Source organism: Diceros bicornis, chromosome X (assembly GCF_020826845.1).
Source record: "Diceros bicornis minor isolate mBicDic1 chromosome X, mDicBic1.mat.cur, whole genome shotgun sequence".
In the NCBI taxonomy this organism is placed as follows: domain Eukaryota; kingdom Metazoa; phylum Chordata; class Mammalia; order Perissodactyla; family Rhinocerotidae; genus Diceros; species Diceros bicornis.
The window spans coordinates 20,732,414-20,753,565 of NC_080781.1; the positions used below are offsets into that span (position 1 = coordinate 20,732,414).

A 21,152-nucleotide genomic window follows, 5' to 3' on the forward strand; every position below is an offset into this window, starting at 1 on the left:
ATATTAAATAATGAGTTATGAAGCTGAAAGAAAATTTTCTAAACAATCAGAAATTAAGAAACAAACATTGATCAACCATGCTAGAGGCTGATCAATAAATTATTGATCAACTGATAATTGATAATTATCTTTATATCCTGAGATATAAAGGATATATCTCTGAATTATTTCTTTAGAGAAAATGATATTACAAAATTGTCACATGAGGAAGGCATAAACAAGTATGTGGGCAAAAAACATAGGAAAATATATTACAACCGTGTGACAGGTATTACTTCATAAAAATGTTACACCTATTTGGAAAAAGATAAAATGAGATGCATACATTGCATGCATTATACCATACACAAGAATCTAATGCCCTTTTTGTCTTTCATAACATTGACATTTTGGAGGAATCCAGGCCAGATGTTTTATAGATTGTCCTACGCTTTGAATACATCTGATTGTTTCTTCATGGTTAGATTCAGTTCAGGTTAAACATTTTTTGCAAGAAGACTATATAGGTGATGTTCTTGCTTTTCCCAAGTGCATCACATGAGGAGGCATATGATTGCCCCTTATTGGTGTTGCTACTTTTGGTCATTTGGTTAAGATGGGGCATATACCTTTAAGTGTTGGCATATATAGAAATAAATCACACAGCTACTGTATTCACACTCTGAGAAGCAAAGTATCAGGCAAGACCTAGAGTGCGCAGCAGGAGGCAGTCGCTTTCCCAGGCTCGCGGGAAACCGGTCTAACCACGCCCACCCTACTGCCCGCCCGCGTCTCTTTTCCCATAAAATCACCTCTCAGAACCAGAGAGCCCCTACTCCAAGGCGCCCAAATCTTTTCCCATCGGCATGGGCGCGCCTGCGCAGCGAGTCTCCAGGCGGCTCCTCTCCAGCGCCCGACCGCTTCTTTTTCTTGCTCTCTTCGGCCTCCCCTTCTTTTCCCTAAGGGGTCATCACAGGGCGCCAAACGCGCGCCCGCGGGAAGGCTGGGGGCGGGGCGAGGCGCTGCGCGGCATGTCAGTGGCCTTCCGGGCGGAAGTCCGCAGCCGCCGGAGGCGCTGATTGGCTTTCGAGCTGGCGCCTGTCTCGGCCCCCGCGCCAGTTTCGGGCTGGTTGGCGCGGAATCGAGAGTCTCCGGGACCATGGCGCCCGTACACGGCGAGGACTGTGAGCTGGGGGCGAGCGGGGAGGGACACCCCGCGCGTGGGGTCCCGGGCTGGGAGTGCGGGGACCGTGGAATGACTGCGGGTGGTGGGGTCTCTGTTTTATTTTGTGTTAAGGAGGCGTGCGCCCGGGTCGCCCCGCGGGGCTATTGGGCGCGGACCTCGGTTGTCCTGGGCTGGGACCCATCTGCGTTGGACGAGGCTTCCTTGCAGGGGTCTTTGCTCCTGGCAAACCCGAGCAACCCCCCTGCGGGGCTTTTTGTTTGGGAGGCTGACTCACCTCTATCACTGCAGGTCTCCGCACTAGCCTGCTTTTCTTTTTATTTCTTTTGGTGAGTCCCATGTGCTGGGCACAGCTTTATCGAGACTGGCCCCGGTGGGACACAGTCTTGGCCGAAAGTATGTCACTACTCCCGCCCCAAGTGTCCGCTTAAGGGCTAGGACAGAACGGATGTGCGCCCTCTCCTTTATAGAAACTCCCAGGAAAATTCTTATACATTGTAACTAAGCAGGAAAGAGAGCCCTAAGTGCTGTCACTAGAAGATCAAAATGCATTTTGTCTTTTTAGGTAATGTGTTTCTGCTTTATGCGTTAACAATTTTTCTTTCAAAATCTATGGAAAGTTCATCAAGTGCTGCATTAAAAAAAAGTGTTCACAATCTAGTCATCTCTGGTGAAGCTTCTAGAGAAAAATGCCTCAGTTCAGCAGCATTTCGAATGCCTTGTATATCACTCTGTTTTCAGTGGTAATCTTTTATTTCCAAAAATAGAATGCAAAAATGCAAATGGCTTTGTCTGATTTCTGATTTTTGAACAGTGTTCAACTAAAGTGTGACTTAACTTCAGTGAACTTCTAACTTAAAATCAGATGCTTCACTTTCTTAGCTCAAGCGGCATATCTCCTGTCACTCAAATATATCACCATTAATGAGAACTTCCTTCCTAATCAGCTTCCTTTGCATGCACCTAGTTGTGAAGCACAGATTTCAATTTGTTCTGCTAGCCTTTCATTTTTTAAGACAATTTATTTTGGAGAGTCGACTAGGCTGGATTACAAATGGGATATAGGATGTGAGTACGTGAACAGTCTTTGCAGCCCTCCATCAGTGATTTGCCACTAAGCCCTTTCTTCACCCTAAAAACTGTACATCATCTGTGAACATCAAGAAATCACTCTTTGGAGCATACTCTGCAATCTTGAGACCTCTCTTAAGTCATGGTGTTGATTAAGTAGTCGCTGGGGACTTGTGACTGGAATTTTTCCTTTAGAGCAGACTGAAAGATTGTTACCTGAAAGACTGTTGCAGGCTAGTGTCTTCTGCTTTTGGGAACGATGGGAGTATGCCAGATGGTAATTTTGAAACAAATATTTAAGCTTTTGTAACTGGATTTTTTTCACGCTTATTCTTTTTTGCTAACTTACCCACATGAAGCATTGGAGACATATTCCAAAAAGGAAAATCGAGGCCTTTTTTTTCCCCTTAAGTATTAGACGGTGGGGTACCTTGACAATGGCAGTGAAAAGTTGAAAGGTCTGTAACTAGCTGTTATTATATATGAAAAGGGATTAGAGAGTTTAATGATCTAAAAAAGGCAGGTACAGTGATTCATTTATTTGTTCATTCAGCAAATATTTATTATGTATCTACTTGGCATAGGCATTCTGCCAGGCTCTGGTGTTACAGTGGTAGGTAAGCAGGACATAGTTTTTGTCTTCATGGAGTTGAGTGGTAAACATCTAATTATATGCAGTGCTATATTGAGGCTTCCCTGAGAAAACTGCTTTGCTTTATTTTTTGCTTTCTAGAGGCTAGACCATGGTACTGCTAGGTGTGCTGTGTGTGGGGTGTGTGTGTATGTGTATGTGACTTTTCTGCATCTATACACATACACAAACATTAAAGGAGCTTCTCCTGTATTGCCGAGTACAAAGTAAGCCAAGCATCTTCATTTAATCCTTAACGACTTTATGAAGCATACATGATTATCCCCATTTCACAGATGAGGACCCTGAGGCTCTGCATTGGTCAGAGTCCTTAGGTGTCAGCTGCAGGAACCAACTCTATCTGATTTAAACAAAAGGAATTTGTTAGAATGATATTGTATTGTTCACAGAAATTCCAGGAGGACTCGAGAGCCAGTCTGGGGGCTGCTCAGCCAGGAACAGTGATTAAAATCGTGTCACAAAACTGGTCCGGTGAGGAGGTTGTTGCCATCCACTGCCAAGTACTTGATATTATAGCTTGTTCCTTGGGACATTGTTGGCGCTGTTGCCCCAGGCACTCAATCCTCCTGCAGTTGTTGCTGCTTCTAGAATCTTCCTTCAGCCCACCCCCTTTCCTTATGACACTAGCTTCTGATTGAAATTCTGAGCAGGTGTTCCTGATTGGTAGAGCGTATTTTTTTATATGCCCATGCCGTAGCTGCAAGGGTGTCTGGGAAAGAGCATCTGCCTTTCAGCTTCTGTAGTGGGGCGTGTGTTTTGTGTCCCATCAAGACTTATAAGGGGAGAATTTCACAAACAGGTTCAGATGCTGGGCCGCTTAAAAAAACAGCAAGACAGCTGGCCACTGCAGCTCAGAGAGGTTAACCAGTGGTGTCATGTCACCCAGTTAAGTGGCAGAGTGGGGTAGTGCTGCTTCTCCCTAATCTCTTGTTCTCCTGCTCACTCTATGCTCTCATGTCGAACTTACCTCCCACACTGACTTTCTCTCTGAATACACCTTGCATTTTCGTCTCAGTAATTTGGCTCATGCCTTTTCCTCTTCTTGTGCCACTTTTTACTCTGTAAAAAGTGATGAAATGTGAAATTCTATTCTTCTTTCTGGCTCTGTGTTGGAAACCTCCCTTGTGAAGCCTTCCCTGATTTCCCAGGCAAAATTAATGGTTCTTTTTTCAATTTTTCCTCAGTACTGTGTTTTTACCTCTTATATGGCACCATCTTTATGTGATGGTGGGAGCCTCAGGTCCTTTTGCTTTACTTGACTGTGAGCCCCTTGAGAACAGCTAACTCTGTGGTATTTGTAATTGTATCCCAAACCCTGTAGAGTGGTACATTGTTGCCTGTGGAGTAAGTCTGTTTGAAGACCTGTAGATTTTGTCAGGGTAACCTACTAAAGGAGTCAAGAGACTCTTGAAGGGAATACACTGAGGTCAGCTTTTCCCTCTCAGTGGTCATGTTCAGTAATCTCTGAATCTTCATGTAGGCCTTCTCACGGTTTTTTGAAATCATTTGAGTGACACCCAAGATTTTGTGGCTGTTATCATTAAGTATCTGCATTCCTTAGTTTTTACTTAATGCCTTTCTGAAAATGGATTTAAAAGTGGAACGTGGAAGTCAAACAATAGACTGAGATGTTATAAAGCGAGATTCCATTTCCAGAAAGCTAGAAAAAAATAAGATCTCTAATTATACTTCACCTCTAAGATATAGTTTTCAGCAGTTTATTGCCAGCATTTGGTACATGTTCTTTAAATTGCATCTTCTATTTCAGTCAAACACTTAGTCAAACAGCTTAATGTTGTTATGAATGTTCCAGGGTTGGAGCTTTTAGGGTGCCTCTTATCAATACTTCTCCTTTTCTGTGCCTGCTCTTTTTTATAAAATAATTAGCACCAGGGGCCGGCCCGGTGGTGTAGTGGTTAAGTTTGTGCGTTCCACTTTGGCGGCCCGGGGTTCGCTGGTTCGGATTCTGGGCACGGACCTACTCACCGTTCATCAACCCATGCTGAGGTGGTGTCCCATATAGAAGAGCCGCAATTCTACAACTATGAAACACAACTGTGTACTGGGTCTTTGGGGAGAAAAAAGAAAAAAAAGAGGAAGATTGGCAGCAGATGTTAGCGCAGGGCCAATCTTCCTCAAAAAAAAAAAATTAGCACCAAATTCAATAAAATACTCATTTTCACAAGACATAGATGGCAATCATGCTGAGCCTAAACTCATGGGTAGCAGGCAGCACTGTCTTGCTTGACTTGGTTATTCATCAGCTGGTAAATGAAAGTCTTAATTCTGTGGATGAAATCTTTTAGATGTGTTTGTGAGGTGTTCAGTTTATAATGACCAAAAGCATGAATAATTCAAAAATTGAATGAATGAACACTGAGGCCCTTTGGTATTTCAGTAATTTTTGACAATACCCATTTAAATATTTGTAATTTTTCCCTGTCATCCTATAATGTCATAACCAACTGAATGAGGCCTGGAAATCAGTGAAGGGATCCAGTGTCTCCTCAGAGCCATCTTTGTTAAATTCTCCCAACCCCCAGTTTATCCCTCCTTTGACATTCCAGATGTTTATCTGGACCTCTGTTAGGGCATGCATTACTTTTAAAGATTGTTTTAGAGTTAGTTGCTACTGATCTCGCATTTTAGATTGTAAATTCCGTGAGTACAGGGGCCCTGTCCTTCTGATCTTTGTGTCTCTCAGAGCGCTTAGTACTTTGCAAAGAGCGGATGCTCCTTACAGCCTTTCAAATGTTGGTTAATAGAATACAAAATGAATTGTCCTTTAGGATTACTTATGGCCTGTCATTTCTAATGGGAAGGTTATGGATTAACGACTGATCTCCCTTCTCTAGTGTCTCCATGGGATATCAGTTGAATTTAGAATTTTCCTCTTTTTGATAACAGTTGCTTCAGTTGTTTTAACTGGATCTTAGAGAAGATTTCTGAAGAGTCACAGGAGCTGCAGATTTGGCCAGGAGTTTCGTGAACTGTTTACATTATAAAAAATATCCATTTGTATAATACTAAAATTGTGTATCACTTTTGGCTAGAAACGTCCCTTTGTTTTTGAGGGAAGATGGCTGACAATTTTGTAACATCTCGTGTAAATTTGGCTTTTTTTCAGCTGTGTCAGATTCAGGGAGTTTTGTGCTTTCTCGATCCCGGCGAGAAAGGAAATCAAAGAAAGGGCGCCAGGAAGCTCTAGAAAGACTGAAAAAGTCTAAAGCTGGTGAGAAGTATAAATATGAAGTAAGTAACCATTTTTCTGTTTTTTTCTCCTGTGCTTCATCTAATTCATAGCCTGTAGGTAGTCTTATGTCACCTTAGAGATATGCATATATTTCAAGCTTGTTGTAATAGTAATTTCTTAATGTTGAACAAGAATGGGCATGAGATATATTTATAGATTATGGAGATTACTCAGTCCTCAAAGTTCCTGTAAGGCACTTTACAGATGCTTTTAAAATTCTGAAATGAAAGTAGCTATATATATTTTTTCCCATATTAAGCACACTGTATCTCTGGTAAGTCCCATGACTTTGTTGGGCAAACTTAGAGATCCTTTTGCTTTTAAGGTATTGAGCTGTCTAGCTGGGCACTGCTTCTCCTTGAAGAGAATTGTTCTTCCTAATTTCATTTGCAAGGGGAGCGGTGGTGGGGACTTGGACCTTACTTCTGCTGTGTCCTGTGTGTAAGATTGAATGTGATGCCCTTTTGGCCATTTCCCTCTCCCCACTGTTTATGGCCTTCAGGTAGAAACACAGAGTGGCCCCCATCCGCACAACATTGTCTAGCTTCACCTTCAGTGTGCTCCCTGAGTGTTAAGTGCCTCAGGATAGAAAATGATTAATTAATATGAGAAAATAATAATAATAAGAACAACAACAACTAATATGCTTTCTTAGCTAACATTGTTGTAAGTGCTTTTAGTTCATATGTTTATGAATATGAATATGTTCTTTTATTTAATCCTTCCAATAACCGTATGGGTTAGATACTATGATTGACAGCATTTCATAGGTGAGATGTCTGAGGTCACAGTGGCGGAGCCTTGATTTGAACCCAGGCAGTCTGGCTTCAAAATATGCATGTTTAACCATGGCCTATACCATATTGGGCCATTAAGCAAGTAGAAGAGGATTTTTTTCATTTGGCACCATTCATTCAAGTCAAGCGAGTCAGCCAGATCATAAAGGGTTGTTAAAAGGATTACAGCCAAGCAAGAGTAAAGCATTTTTAATGTAGGTACTTCTGTAGAGGAGTTCTGTGGGGCATTTCAGACGTTGACACAATGTGACTGATTTCCCTTTAATCACTGATGTTAATTGCGTGGCTCTAAGAGTTCATGCTGAGCAGTAGCAGTGTTTTTAGAGATAGAGTCAAAATGCCTTTTTACTCAAAATGATTTTTAAAAATAGTTTTCTGGTATCTTTTTGATACTATATAAGTGAGTTGCTTAAAGAAGAGATAAAGTATGCCTGATAGACTTCAACCAACAGAAATATCTTGTCAGTCCCCCTGCCAAAGAAAATTGGTCAGTACAGTAATATTAATTGGACTAGTTTGGGTTGTCAGAAACTTAATTTGGTAGGGCAGGTAGTTTCTGTTATCGAATGGTGAAAGACCAGATTAATATTTGCCAGGGATCCCTGTGGAATAGATTAACCAGGAGGTGAAAACTAAGCCTAATCCTCAAATCAGTATAAACCGAGTAGGTGTGGCAGAAATCCAGTCAGCTCTGTCCACAGGGCTCTCAGAGCTCTGTGCCCAAGTGTTTTTCCCTGGGTCTTAGCTCTTCAGGTGGAGTTAGTCGTTTCCTCCACTCCCCACTTAAAAAGGCAGAACCCTCGAGAGAAGAAGGGAATTCTTAACGAGGTATCTATGAGGTCTTGCTAACCAGCCCACCAAATTCTCATATGGGAAGTCGATGACCTGTCACCACGGCAGCTGAGGTGGTGTGTGTCTGTTCGGTTTGTTGCTTTAACTGAGATGAGCTGGTCTGCTCTCTTCCTGCCAGTATTTCGTGGTGTGCTGGCCCTCTGGTAGTCAGGCAGCTCGTGTGATTGGAGCACTTGCCACTCTCTCTGGACTTGCCCTTCAAATAGCTCAGTGTTTAAGACTCTGCAGTCTCAAGACCTGAGAATGGTAGGGGATCAGTGGTAATGCAAACAGGGATCACTCAAAAACCATTTCTAGTGTACCTGCAGAATTGGAGGGGGATAGATAGAGGCGATTTTCCTTTTGAATTATATTTGGTTGGTTGAACAGTTATTAACATTATCGTCTGTTCCAGGGCAACATCAGCTAGTGGAGAGGCAGATGGCATGCCTTATAGGTTTGCTAAGTACAGGAGAAACCAGTCTAGAAATTACAAGTGAATAATCCCCAAAGCAGCTAATGAAGAATTGGCTATAATTCAGTTTGTTTTTTATGAAGTAGATGAGTAATTGATGATGTGACAAGTGTATTATGCTAATGGAATCATTTACTATCTTATGTTAACACCCACCTAAAAAGAATACTAAGTTAATTGATGTCTATTTAAGGAAAACCCTGTAGTGGTGTTGAATGTCAGAACTCATGATTTGGTTGTAGCTACTCCTTCAGGCTGCCATTCCACTTTCAGTTTGACAATTTTTTCATCAGAATTGTTTAACACTTTCACTCCATTTGAAGCTTTCTCAAACTTGTATGATGGCAGGTTGAGGACTTCACAAGCGTTTATGAAGAAGTTGATGAAGAACAGTATTCGAAGCTGGTTCAGGCACGCCAGGATGATGACTGGATCGTGGATGACGGTATGTGGGAAGAAATTGCCTGCCAGGCACTGTATTAGTTGCTTTTCGTAGATTCTCATGCAGTGGAGTTGCTGCTTTGCACGGGCAGATGTAAGGCACTGTTAAGATCATACCTTTGGTTTGAATTTTCCTCAAATACATTATTTGAGGGTGTGGAAGCAGAACAATAGAAAGTTTATTTGGGGGATTTTGGAGAATCTGGGCACTTACTTCAGGATATAGTATAAATCCTCCAGGAAACGACTGTAGGAATTGGGAGGAACCATGTACCTGTGGTGTATTCTCACGGGATGTGGGGATAAGAAAACTACCTATCTCACAGAATGGCTGTGAGGATTACTTGAAGCTATATGCGTGAAGAGTAACCTGGGTAGGGGAAAGCACCGGACAAAGCCTGGTCCTGATGTTCTTACGCCCCTTGTGGAAAGCTCACTGGTTCCTTGTAGGGTGTGACTTCTTGGGCTTGTGAAGGGTGACCACAGGGAGGGGTGTAGACTGTGCCTGCGACTATGTTTCTACTTCTGTAATTGGACTCAGCTGTATTGCCGGTTTTTCCTTGTAGACAGGCACTTTTCTGGGCTTCTGCTGATTCTTTATTCTTTTCCTTTCTATTCTTCTGGTAGAGTAAAACTACTGTAAAGCATCCTATTGTGGCAAACTTTGATCCTGTGGGCCAGATCATTTCCCTAGCTCACCTAGATAGGCATAGTATATATCCTTTGGTTTTGACTCAGCAAATCTGCTGTGTTTCGTCTGACACCTCTTTGAACTGGATTCTACTGCACTTAAAAATGACACAGGCCAGGAAAACATCTGAGTGGGTATAAAAAGTTTTTTTTTTGGTCATGGCTGAAATATTATTGACCATTTTTAGAAACTTGATCCCAATATTAAATTTTGTTCCTGCAGATGGTATTGGCTATGTGGAGGATGGCCGAGAGATTTTTGATGATGATCTTGAAGATGATGCTCTTGATTCCCATGAGAAAGGTACCTACATTTTGTTTTCAAGAGAGTACTGTTTTGAGATAAAAAGAATTGTCTAAAATTTGAGATGACTTGGTACTTTGACATAGTTTCCTTTAAGGGAAAAGGATCTACCACAATTATTTTTAGGTATAGAATATGTTCTGATATTGAGAGAAGCATAGTTATGTAGAAAATTAAATGTCAAAAGCAAAAACAACACCAGGAAATGAAGTTTCATGTCTCTATTATCCAGAGTTTGGTCTTTTACTTATTTTGAATTTTCAGTCCTGTGGTCATTTTATTTTATTTTTTTATTTTTATTTTTTTTGTGTGTGAGGAAGATCAACCCTGAGCTAACATCCATGCCAATCCTTCTCTTTTTGCTGAGGAAGACCAGCCCTGAGCTAATGTCTATTGCCAATCCTTCTCCTTTTTTTACCCTTTTTCTCCCCAAAGCCCCAGTAGATAGTTGTAGGTCATAGTTGCACATCCTTCTAGTTGCTGTATGTAGGACGCCGCCTCAGCATGGCCGGACAAGCGGTGCATTGGTACGCGCCTGGATCTGAACTCGGGCCACCAGTAGCGGAGTGTGCGCACTTAACTGCTAAGCCACAGGCCCGGCCCCTCCTTTTCTTTCTTACACAAAAGATACTTTCTATAGATAATTTTGTACTTTGTGTTTTTTCACTTAACAAGATATCCTGGAAATCACTCCATATCAGTGCATAGAGATCTTTTTTTCTTTCTTATTTCTGTATAGCTGCATAGAATTCGATTGTATGGATGTACCATGCTTTATTCAAATGGTTTCCTTGAATGGACATTTAGATTTTCAATAATTAGCTATTACAAATAATACTGCATTGAATAACTCTGTGCATATGGTGTTTTCCTCAGGGAACATCCCTAGAAGTGGGATTGCTGGCTCAGACAGTAAATGCACATGAAGTTTTGTGAGATATTGCTATAGGAGTTGTCCCATTTTACACTGCCATGAGCAGTGTATGAGTGTCTGTTAAGACCCCATGACCTCGCCAACAGAGTATGTTGTCAAGCTTTTGAATTTTTGCCACTCTGATATGTGAGAAATGACATCTCAGTGTGGTTTTCATTTGCATTTCTTTTACACGTGAAGTTGGGCATCTTTTCGTAAAATTTAATAGCTGTTTATATATATTTTTATGTGAACTGTTTGTTCGTGTTTATTGCCCACATTCCTTTTGGGTTTGGGGGCCTTTTTAATGTCATGGAGTTTTTTATCAGGGAAATTAGTCCTTTATCTGCAAAACATAATGCAAAAATTTTCTCCTGTTTTGTCTTTAAACTTGTTTCTGGTGTAACTGAATTTATTAATCTTTTTTTCCTTGCAAATTGATTTTGAATCATAGTTAGACTTTCCCCACACTCAGGTTACAAAGGAATTTGCCTTTTTTATTAAAATACTTATACAGTTTCATTTTTTTTTGTTTTGATCTATGATCTATTTGGTGTTTATACTGGTTTACTTTACAAATGAGTAGCCAACGCTACTTATTAAAAAGTCCATCTTTTCCCCAGTGATACGAGATGCCACCTTTATTATGTGCTAAATTTCCATAAGTAATTGGGTCTTTTTCTGGACTGTATTTTCTATTTCATCTGGTCTGTGGGTTCATACGCTACTACCACACTATGTTAACTATTCATTTTAAATGTTTTTGAGGTAGAGACTGCTCTACCTCATTCTAAAATAACAGAAAGCAAGAGTAAAAATGACAGTATTAGAAGAGTTTTTAGATGATTTACACATGGCCATAAGAGAAAACATATGGCACAAGTTGTTCTTTAATGAGCAAATGTCTCTGTGCTGTTTAGTGTTGCTATGACATATTGTGTGTGTCTACTTGCTGTTCCTCATAAAATGGAAATTAGGAGGCTACAGTAGCGTAGCTGGTAATCCTGTTTCTTCATAGTTCAGTTTTCCTGTCAGATTGAGTATAGCACTAAAAAGATGATCTCATGAAGGCTGCTAGGCTAATCCCTTGTTCCAGATGAGCTTGATCTTTTCATTTCTGTGGGAAGAACAAATCCCCCCAACCTTTTAAAAAGCTTTTTATTCACACTAGCAATAGCAATTAAATAATCACACTTAATAACTCATCCTGATATTTAATTGGCATCTCATCAGTTTTTGTAATAACATTTAGCCCAGATTTTCCTGAATTAAGCTTGTTTTAAAGATTCTTCCCTGTGTACCTTGCATAAAATCTCATGTTTTTGTATTTTGATTTCTTAATGTTTTTCCTCTCAAATTCTCATATACAGAGGGCAGGTGACTAGGCTTTTAGTTTTCCACTTTGATTTTTGCCAGTGCATGTTTCTAAATAATTTATATTCCAGCAGGAAAAGATGATAAAGCACGCAACAAAGACAAGAGGAATGTAAAGAAGGCTGCGGTGACAAAACCAAACAGTATCAAGTCCATGTTCATGGCTAGTGCTGGGAGGAAAACTGCAGAAGTGAGTTTCATGGTTTTCTTATATTTTGCCTTTTCCTTTGTGAAGCAAATTTAGTATTTGATTATACAGATAATAGGTGCTCAGTATATTTGAGCTCAAATATTTGAGTAATATTCTCCCAATTTCAATTACTAAATTGGATGTAGATTTTTAGGTGAATTTAGATACCTCAGTGGTTGGATCTTGGAGATAGAAAAGAAAATTGAACTGAAAAGCTGAACTGACAGTGTGTTTATTTCTGTGATTAGCAGGAGGATCCTGGAATGAGGATGAAAATAGAGGACAGAAGCTCTAGTTTGAGGATTTATGTGGCCACAGGTGGCAGTTAAGATCCGTGAATAGTAGATGAGCACTCAGAGTAGGAAATGAAGAGGAAGGACTGACTGGTTACGTTCTGCCTTTCACGGACATGTGATCTGGTGGAAATGTGAAGTGCAGGGCTTTCTCATTCTACTTTCCTTTATGATTTCCAGAAAGCTGTAGACTTGTCCAAGGATGATCTGCTAGGTGACATTCTACAAGATCTGAACACTGAGGTAAGTGAATCTCTGGGAGTTGTCAAATATGTGGGGAACATAGGCTGAAGAAACAGTTCCATAATTATACACAACAGACTATTGCTAGCATTAAAAAGAAAAAATTTGATGACAACACCACCACCATAAAACAAAAAAAAAACCCTTCAAATTGGTTTCTTCTCACCATTTTAGATGAGTAGTTTCAGGCTGTTGGAAGCTGTGCGATTATGTAGATGGGGCTGCGCAGGGGTGTGTTTGAGCTAGTAAGAATGCACGCACGACTCAGTTGCTACAGTGTATGTTCCTAAAATCGATGAAAGCCTGTCAGTCTGTATAAGCAGCCGTGATTTCTTCATTTGGAATTCCGCGCGGGGGTGAAGGAAGAGTCAGTGAGCTGTCCCTGCTAGAACTCAGACAGACTCAACTGCTCTGGGAATTTGCAATTTAGCTATTTCACATAAAGACTAAACTCTCCTTTAGAGGTGTGCTTCTTTCTAAGTGACCCTTGATTAAAATGACTAACACCAACACTATGTAGCTCTAACTTGACAGTTTTTTAAATGTAGTATTCTAGAAGGGTAAGGGGAAAGTATGTTAAGTTTTAAAAAGAAGAAAATTGGTGAGGGGTGGATTCAGTATCTATTCCGGTTTTCTAGTGAGTCTGTGGTATTGTTGCTATAGTAACCACAGTGCATGAACATAGATCTGTGGGGGGAGCAGGGAAGGAAAAAAATGCTTTGCTCATTGGGCTTCAATGGGGGAAGAAATGTACTTTTTCTGTCTTATGGTAAACCAAGCATGGCAGTGAATGTGTGTCTTTGCCCTCCTTTCAGACACCTCAGATAACTCCACCACCTGTAATGATACTGAAGAAGAAAAGATCCACTGGAGCTTCACTGAATCCTTTCTCTGTGCACACTCCCAAGGTAAAGTGTGTGGAAGCACCTTCAGTCTTGATTTATATTATTGCTTAAAACTTATTTTGTTGCTTTTCTATGTGAGGGAAATGCCTTTGAATTTGTATTAATTTTTGTTTTAAATTAGGACTCCCTTTCATTATATAGTAGTTTCATGTATTTCAAAAATAGCATATGCCTGCTTTTTTCATAGTAAATTTTGTAGTAACTGGTATGTGTTTATTATAGTTATTACAACTGTGCTAAATGCAATAATTTTCCTCCTGGAAACAAGTATTTTTTTGTAAACCTAGGTAACAGTGAAATAATTGAAGCTGTTACATTAATAATACATAAAACCATTTTATAAGTGGGAACCGTCATTATCTCTGGTCCGGGTAGGACAGTTGCATATTTTTAGTGTGCAGGTCTAACTGACTAAACATTTAAAAACGTTTACAGGCAGTTCCTTCAGGAAAAACTGCCTCCCCTGTCTCAAGGAAGGAGCCTCCATTAACTCCTGTTCCTCTTAAACGTGCTGAATTTGCTGGTAAGTCTGATGTCAGGCAGAAGTGTAAGGGTGTTGAGCAGTTGCAAAGTGCTGTAAAAAACTGGAGGCCCCATGAAGGAGGAAGTGGAGGAGATTCTGAAGGTACTGTGATAGCAAGTTTAAGTGTGAAAGATTTGAATTCATAGCAGGAAAAGTTAAACATATCCAATGTGGAGATTGATGAGAAATGCAAATAGGGTGTGGGAAAAAGGGTAGGCTGCTATTGCTGTGTTGGGGAAGCCTTTGTGCCCCATGCAGCAGTACATGATGGGAATGTGTGATAACGCCTACAGGAGAGCCAGAGCTGGCCTCGTGTACAGATGACAAGGAGGAGTCAGGGGCAATGGATTTTGAAGATGGCGACTTTGATGAGCCCATGGATGCTGAGGAGGTGGACGTGGAGCCTGTGGCTGCCAAGACTTGGGACCAAGAGAGGGAGCCAGCAGAGGGGGTGAAACATGAGGCAGATCCTGGGAAAGGGACCACATCCTGCTTGTAAGAGCATTTTATGACTTTTCTGGCAAGTATCGCTATAATTGTTCTGTTGGATTTTGAAAGGTTTTTGAAAATGTGATTTCTGCAGAGGAAGTTTTCTCCCAGATGTCTCTTGTTGGGATATTGATCAGGAAGATGACAGCAGTTTCTCAGCCCAGGAAGTGCAAGTGGATTCCAGTCACCTCCCACTGGTAAAGGGGGCAGATGAGGAACAAGTGTTTCAGTTTTATTGGCTGGATGCTTATGAAGATCAGTACAACCAACCAGGTAATCATACGTGCAGTAACTGTATGTCTTTAATACGGAATGGTGTCTTTCCCTTAAATGCTTTAGTGATTGTAATTGGCATAGCCTCTGCCCTCACATATGTGCGTAGTAAGAGAGCAACACTCGTTCATTGTAAAGTGTGTGAGTTGCCTGGATGGAGAGGACTGCGGTGTGAATAATCCTCAAAGATGCTTATTCCGAAATCCAGTTATATATGGTTTTGGAATGTGTGCTTGTAGTTTACTATCGATGTATCTGAGGTTATTGGAATGCATTTTACTTTAAATGGAATCAGTCATTAATTTGTTCCTTTATTCAGCAAATTGAACACCTGTTGTGTGCCAGGCACTGAGATGGGGTGAACAAGCTGGACAAATTCCCTATCCTAATGGAGCTTATATTCTAGTGGGGTGGGAGAAATAGGCAATAAATAAGGTAGTTCATAAGTGATGTAAAGGCAGTTAGTTGGGGGATGACCGGGGAAGGCCTCTCTGAGGAGACCACCACTGGGCTGCAATTCGAGGCATGTGCAGAGCTGAGGAAAGAGCGTTGCAGCCTAAGGAGCCAGTAAGCACAGAGGCCTGGAGAGAGAAAGGGGGAGGCCTGCATGGTTGTAGCCCAGTAATCAAGTGACAAGATTGGTTGAAAATGAAGTTGGAGATAAGGGCAAAGGCCAGATAATAAAGGACCTTGAAAGCCATATTAAGGAGTTTAGATTTTATTCTAAGAGCAGTGGGGAGGCGGTGGAGGATTTTCAGTGCTGGGTAGGGGGCTAGGGTAGAGGAGTGGAGTGGTCTCATGGTTGGGTTTACATTTTAACAGGAACCCTCTGGTTTGTGTGGAGAATAGCGTGTGTGTGTGTGCGTGTGTGTGTGTGTCTGTCTGTCTGTCTATTGGGGGCTGGAGCGGGGAAGTGTGGAAGCCCTGGAGATCATTCCGGGTGTGTGTGTGTGTGTGTGTGTGTGTGTGTCTGTCTGTCTGTCTGTCTGTTGGGGGCTGGAGCGGAGAAGTGTGGAAGCCCTGGAGATCAGTCCAGGGCAGGTGTGCTAGTTACTTGGACTAGTGGTGGCTGTGCAGAGAGATGTGAATGCATTTAACATGTATTTTGACATGAACTTGTTAATGGATTGATGTTGAGGTTGACAGAAAGGAATCAAGGATGATTCCCAGGTCCTCCTCCAAATGAGCTGATACTATGAATTCTGACTCACAGAAAGCCAGGAGGCTCTCCAGTTTCCTTTTGTGCCCCTTGAGCCCTTCTTCACTGTGGGGCTCACCATGACAAGGGGTGTCAGATTAATAAAAAATACAGTATACACCCTTAAACAGAGTTGCCTTTATTCAGATCTGTTTCTGGATGTGAGGCTAGATGCAAACGGTTTATTTTTCAAAGTGGTTTCCTGGAGGCTGCATCTGGTGAAAATAAAGGGAGGATTTAGATGTCAGTAAAGCAAGTGAATGAGGAAGAAGAGTCTAAGTGTTAACTGTCAAACTTGAGGGCCTGATTTACCTTATTTACCTTAAAGATAATCAGGCATTGACTTTAACTGGAAACATGTTAATGGTCTCTCAGAGGGGAGGCAGAAACATTAATACGCTTCAGCTTATCAAATACATTGAAACTTGTGTAGAGCCGCTTGAGTAGCAAACTGCCATGTGTTATTTTCTTAGGTAAAGACATAAGCAGTCTTAGAAATGGTATCTTATCTGCTTCAGCTAGGGCAAGACGATTTGGTTAGACCCTCTCACCTCTTTGACCAGTACTTTGTTACTTGCTGTTGGAAGATAGCCTGGCAAGTATGATTACATGAGGCTGAGCGAATTATTCCCCATCTATTTTTATTTCTTTTTTTTATTTAAAAATTTTTTTTTGCTGAGGAAGATTCACCCTTAGCTAACATCTGTTGCCAGTCTTCCTCTTTTTGTATATGAACCGCCACCACGGAAGATTCACCCTTAGCTAACATCCGTTGCCAGTCTTTCTCTTTTTGTATATGAGCTGCCACCACAGCATGGCCACTGACAGATAAGTGCTGTAGGTCCGTGCCCAGCAACTGAACCTGGGCCGCCGAAGTGGAGCACGCCCAACTTAACCACTAGGTCACCAGGGCTGGCCCTCCCCATCCATTTTTAAAACCCAGGGCTGCCCCATTGGGGACGCCATTTTCACGCATGCTTCATGTGACCTCCCTGAAGCACAGCAGTGTGACTGGTGCTTGCTCGAGTTGTATGACATGGTGGGCCTGCCCATCCCAATGCTATGCCCTGTGCTTTGCTGTATCTGCTCGACGCTGAATTTGATTCCCTGTCTTGGTTAATGGTCCCGTCAAAACCAGAAACCTGGGGGCCAGCCTTGAGTCCCCCTTTTCCTCACTTCCCTCACCAAGTCTTATTAGTTTTCTCCTCCTAAAGTATAAAGTAGACAAGCTATCTTCTCTTTCTCCTCACAGCTGCCACCCCTGAGCCCTTCTTGCCTACTGAAACCAGCTTCCTAATTGGTCTCTCAACTGTCATCCCTCACATTGCAGCCAGAGTGATTGCTTGGAAGGGTAACTCTGACCACGTCACTTCCTCATTAAAGAAAATCCGCAGTGGCTACTGCCTACAACGGAATGTCCAAGTTCCTTAGCAAGGCTTCTGTTGCCTGCTGTGTAGGATTTTGTGCCCTAGAAATAGTTCCCTGTGTGTACCTGCTGCTCCTTATACCATATCCCTTTACTCATTATTTTAGTCTGACCGGACTGCCCTCACCTGGCTCAGCCCAGGTGTCATCTGGAAGTTTCCTAATCCTCCAAACTGGCCTAAGAGCCCTTTCTGTGACCCCATCATACCCTTTCCCATCATAGCATTTGTCGTATTATTTTGAAAAGATATGATTCTGTGTTGTCTTTCCCCCAGAGCCTTTAAACTCCTAGGGGACTGGGACCTTTTATTTCCAGAATGCAGTATGATGCCAGGCACATAGTAGGTGTTCTTTGAAGTAAAGTACACAGTGACAGTCCTGTCGATGCACATGAAAGGTTTCAGAGAGCCAGAATGGCATTTGCTGCTGTTGCTGAATTTGCCTCTTAAAGCCTTGTAGTAGCGTGAGGTAAGAATGGATAACACAAAGGTGGGTGGTGCCCCCCATAAATCTGCATATAAAGCATCAGATTGCCAGTGTCACATTGCCAAGGATTAGAACCTTAAACAACAACCCTCTTTCCTGTGTGAAAATGAGTTTATTATTTCCACCTTTTGTTTAGGGGTTGATACTCTTATTAAAAAACAGCATCGTTTTGCAGGGCAAGGGTCTAGAGCTGCACTGTCCATTATGGTAGGTACTGGCCACGTGTATTTCTTTCAAGTTAAATTAATTAAAATGAAATAAAATGTAAAATTTAGCTTCTCAGCTACTAGCCACATTTCAGGTGCTCAATAGCCACATGTGGCTAGTAGCTACCATATCCATGGATGGCACAGATACAGAACAGTTCTGTCAACACAGAAATTTCTATCAGCTAGTGCTGGACTATAGTAATAGGTGTTAGAGGTTAAGATTGAGGCATTGAAGCACAGCTATATTTGCAAGGCAGCCAATTTATGATATGTATTGTTGTTGAATTCCTGGTACTAACCATAGTCATGGATAGGCCTTTTCACCACTATTGGGAAATATTTTGCAATTGAAAGAGTTACCAGTCTGTTACTGATCTGTCTTCCAAATGGTAAAAAGGAAATTACTAGCGCTGGAGAAGGCCTCAGAGATCATCTAATCTAGTTACTTATAGAGGAGGAAGCTGCGGCTCCGAAAGATCAAGTGATTAGCTCTTCAGTGGCAGAGTTCTGGGCTTCTCACCCTCAGTCCACTCTCCTGTTCCCGTGGTATTTCTCAAGTTGTGTCCTCTGTGATTGATGCCAATGGGTTAAATAAGATGGCTTAAAAAAACCTCCTGTAATCGCAGAGGGTTGAACAGTTTCATCATGATAGCAGGTAATGATCACTGAGCCTTGGTGAAATCAATGCTGCTGATAAAAACGAAGTACTCCCAAAGACCCTGTTATTGTTTCTCACTTTCTTACAGATTCTCAGTCAGTCAGTTGTGGCTGAATGCTCCATAATTATGAAAAGAATCTTAGTCTTTGCATATGGGAAGATATCCTGTCTTCATTATGACTTTTTCAAGGTTGAATAATCCTGACTGCACCTGGTTTCAGCTAGTAACTTTGGGAGGAATTTAATCTTTGTTTACCATGATCTTTTTGTGGCAAATGAGGCATAAACAGTGTCAAATGTGTTGCATGAAGTGTGATATTAGTTTGACTGTAAAATGAGCTATTTGAATCTTTGAATCCAATATTAGGGTCTTTATTTTTCTTTGCAAGGAATTTTGTTTTTTCGTCTCTAACTGTTGTGGGGATGACTTTTAATTTTCTGAGCTACTGTGCTTTTTTTCTTTTTTAATCATCCCCACAGTCCTCCCTTCCCTCTCCCTTAGATCCTCCCTCCTTTCCCCCCAGCTGAAAATCACACAACTCTTTTAGAGTTGTTAAGAATTTTAATCATCTGCAGAAATGAAAATTCTTAAATGGTCTTATTTCTACTAGAATGAATGACAAAAGGAAGCACTGATGAGCTATCTTGTGAAACTGGAGTAATTGGCCTTGTGAACCATAGCCTTTGCATGTGCTAGAATTTTCTTAGTGTTTGAGACAAGTGGCCGTGTTGAGTGGCTGTGTTGATTGCTGCTGTAATTATTCATGGAGCCCAGGAGTTTGCACAGTGACCATCTCTTAGGTTGACTATCACATCTCTGGAGTCCTTTCTTGATGTTCGGTTTTCATGAACAATGACTTGATGTCTAGGAAGGCTTGTTTTTGCTTTGTAGTATACATTACGTAGGGATCTCAAAAGGAGCGTCTGCTGATTTGGTTACTAGACCATTTGTTATACCAAAATAGAAGAGAAAGGAACATTATAAAGACTCCATAGCCAGATGTCTTAAGTAGTCTGTGAGGTAGAAAGGGTGAAATAGGAGACAATAGTTGAACCCTATTATGAGATCTTTACTATTATGCAGAATTAGATATATGAGATAATTATGTTTTTCCCAAACATCATTTAAGATATAGAGAAATACTGATGTGCCATACATAGTTATCCTTATACAGGAATGTTAATTTTTATCAGCAAGCACAAGTGCTAAAAAAAAATTTAGTATTATATTCTCAGACTTCTCATAAGAGGTTTAAATATGAGATTTGTTGGAGAAGAGTTTACTTTTTTGTTTCTCTTAATCTGGGTAATCCTGGTTCTAGGAAAAATGTCTATGTGTGGTTTTTTTTTTTTGCCTACACTGACCTAAGACATCTCCCTAATTTTCAAGGTGTGTCTACATTGACCTGTGATGTCTCCTTAATTCCCCAGGGGTTTCTACACTGACTTGGGGTGTCTCAGGTAGTTCCCCAAGTGTGTCTACTCAGGCCTGGGATGTTGCTCTAATACCGAGGTTTGTCTCCGTTTACCTAGGAAGTCTCCCTAATTCTAGGGAAAATGTTTACACCAATTTAGAGAATCATCCTGTGCCCTGTCCTCCCAGTGGTCACAGGTTTTACCAATATGGTATTGTTGTAAGGCCTAAGTATGGAGTAAAGGAGCTGGTCTTGGGGAGTGGGAAGTAGGTGTAAATTTGCTGTAAAAGAAGACTTTTCATGAAGTGTGTGGACACTTTCAGTGAGCCTTTGTATTGCCCCTTTAATGTGATGTAATTGAAATGTTTCCTTTTTCATTTTCCCTTATTCTTTTAGGTGTGGTATTTCTGTTTGGCAAAGTTTGGATAGAATTCGCCGAAACCTACGTGAGCTGTTGTGTCATGGTGAAAAACATTGAGCGAACGCTCTACTTCCTTCCCTGTGAAACGGTAAATGTTAGTGATTAGCTTCTGATTCCAAGTACATTCTGTGGTCTGCCGCCAACCCAGTTCTTCAACAGGACTATGAATTATCCACAGCCTTGATGCTTCTTGCTACCTGCCTAGTGACCACTGATTGTCAGCAGCTCCAGTAGAGGTTGTGAAAAGTAGAGAAATGAAGTAAAACTCAGTTTTTCAACTTGTTAGAAAGAGTGTAAAAGTGTCTGAATTTTAGTATATAATGCTCTTTCCCCCCACCCCTCATTTCCATTATAATCAGGGTTGGGAGTACATGGCTCTAAAATGTGGCGTGGCGTTTGACCCAGTTTTCAAGCTTTTGCTGTATGGGCAACAGTACCATTTCTTCCACAGCCATTTAACA

At 41.3% G+C, this 21,152-nt stretch overlaps 1 protein-coding gene across 5 annotated transcripts in view; it reads left to right on the forward strand.

Moving 5' to 3' along the window:
• The first annotated feature begins 1,089 nt into the window (after window positions 1-1,089).
• Window positions 1,090-21,152, forward strand: part of POLA1 (DNA polymerase alpha 1, catalytic subunit) — a 281,703-nt gene continuing 261,640 nt past the window's right edge. For 4 of the 5 annotated variants that reach the window (XR_009217466.1, XM_058535594.1, XM_058535597.1 and 1 more), the window contains exons 1-11: window positions 1,090-1,163; window positions 6,013-6,137; window positions 8,590-8,686; window positions 9,596-9,676; window positions 12,035-12,153; window positions 12,627-12,689; window positions 13,505-13,597; window positions 14,030-14,117; window positions 14,411-14,612; window positions 14,701-14,879; window positions 20,667-20,779. Coding sequence is in view for 4 of the 5 variants with exons in the window: in XM_058535594.1 (XP_058391577.1) it covers window positions 1,139-1,163; window positions 6,013-6,137; window positions 8,590-8,686; window positions 9,596-9,676; window positions 12,035-12,153; window positions 12,627-12,689; window positions 13,505-13,597; window positions 14,030-14,117; window positions 14,411-14,612; window positions 14,701-14,879; window positions 20,667-20,779 (1,185 nt within the window). In the remaining variant the exon portion in view is untranslated. The remainder of the gene's footprint in view (window positions 1,164-6,012; window positions 6,138-8,589; window positions 8,687-9,595; window positions 9,677-12,034; window positions 12,154-12,626; window positions 12,690-13,504; window positions 13,598-14,029; window positions 14,118-14,410; window positions 14,613-14,700; window positions 14,880-20,666; window positions 20,780-21,152) is intronic. The other variant, XM_058535595.1, reaches the window with a different exon arrangement.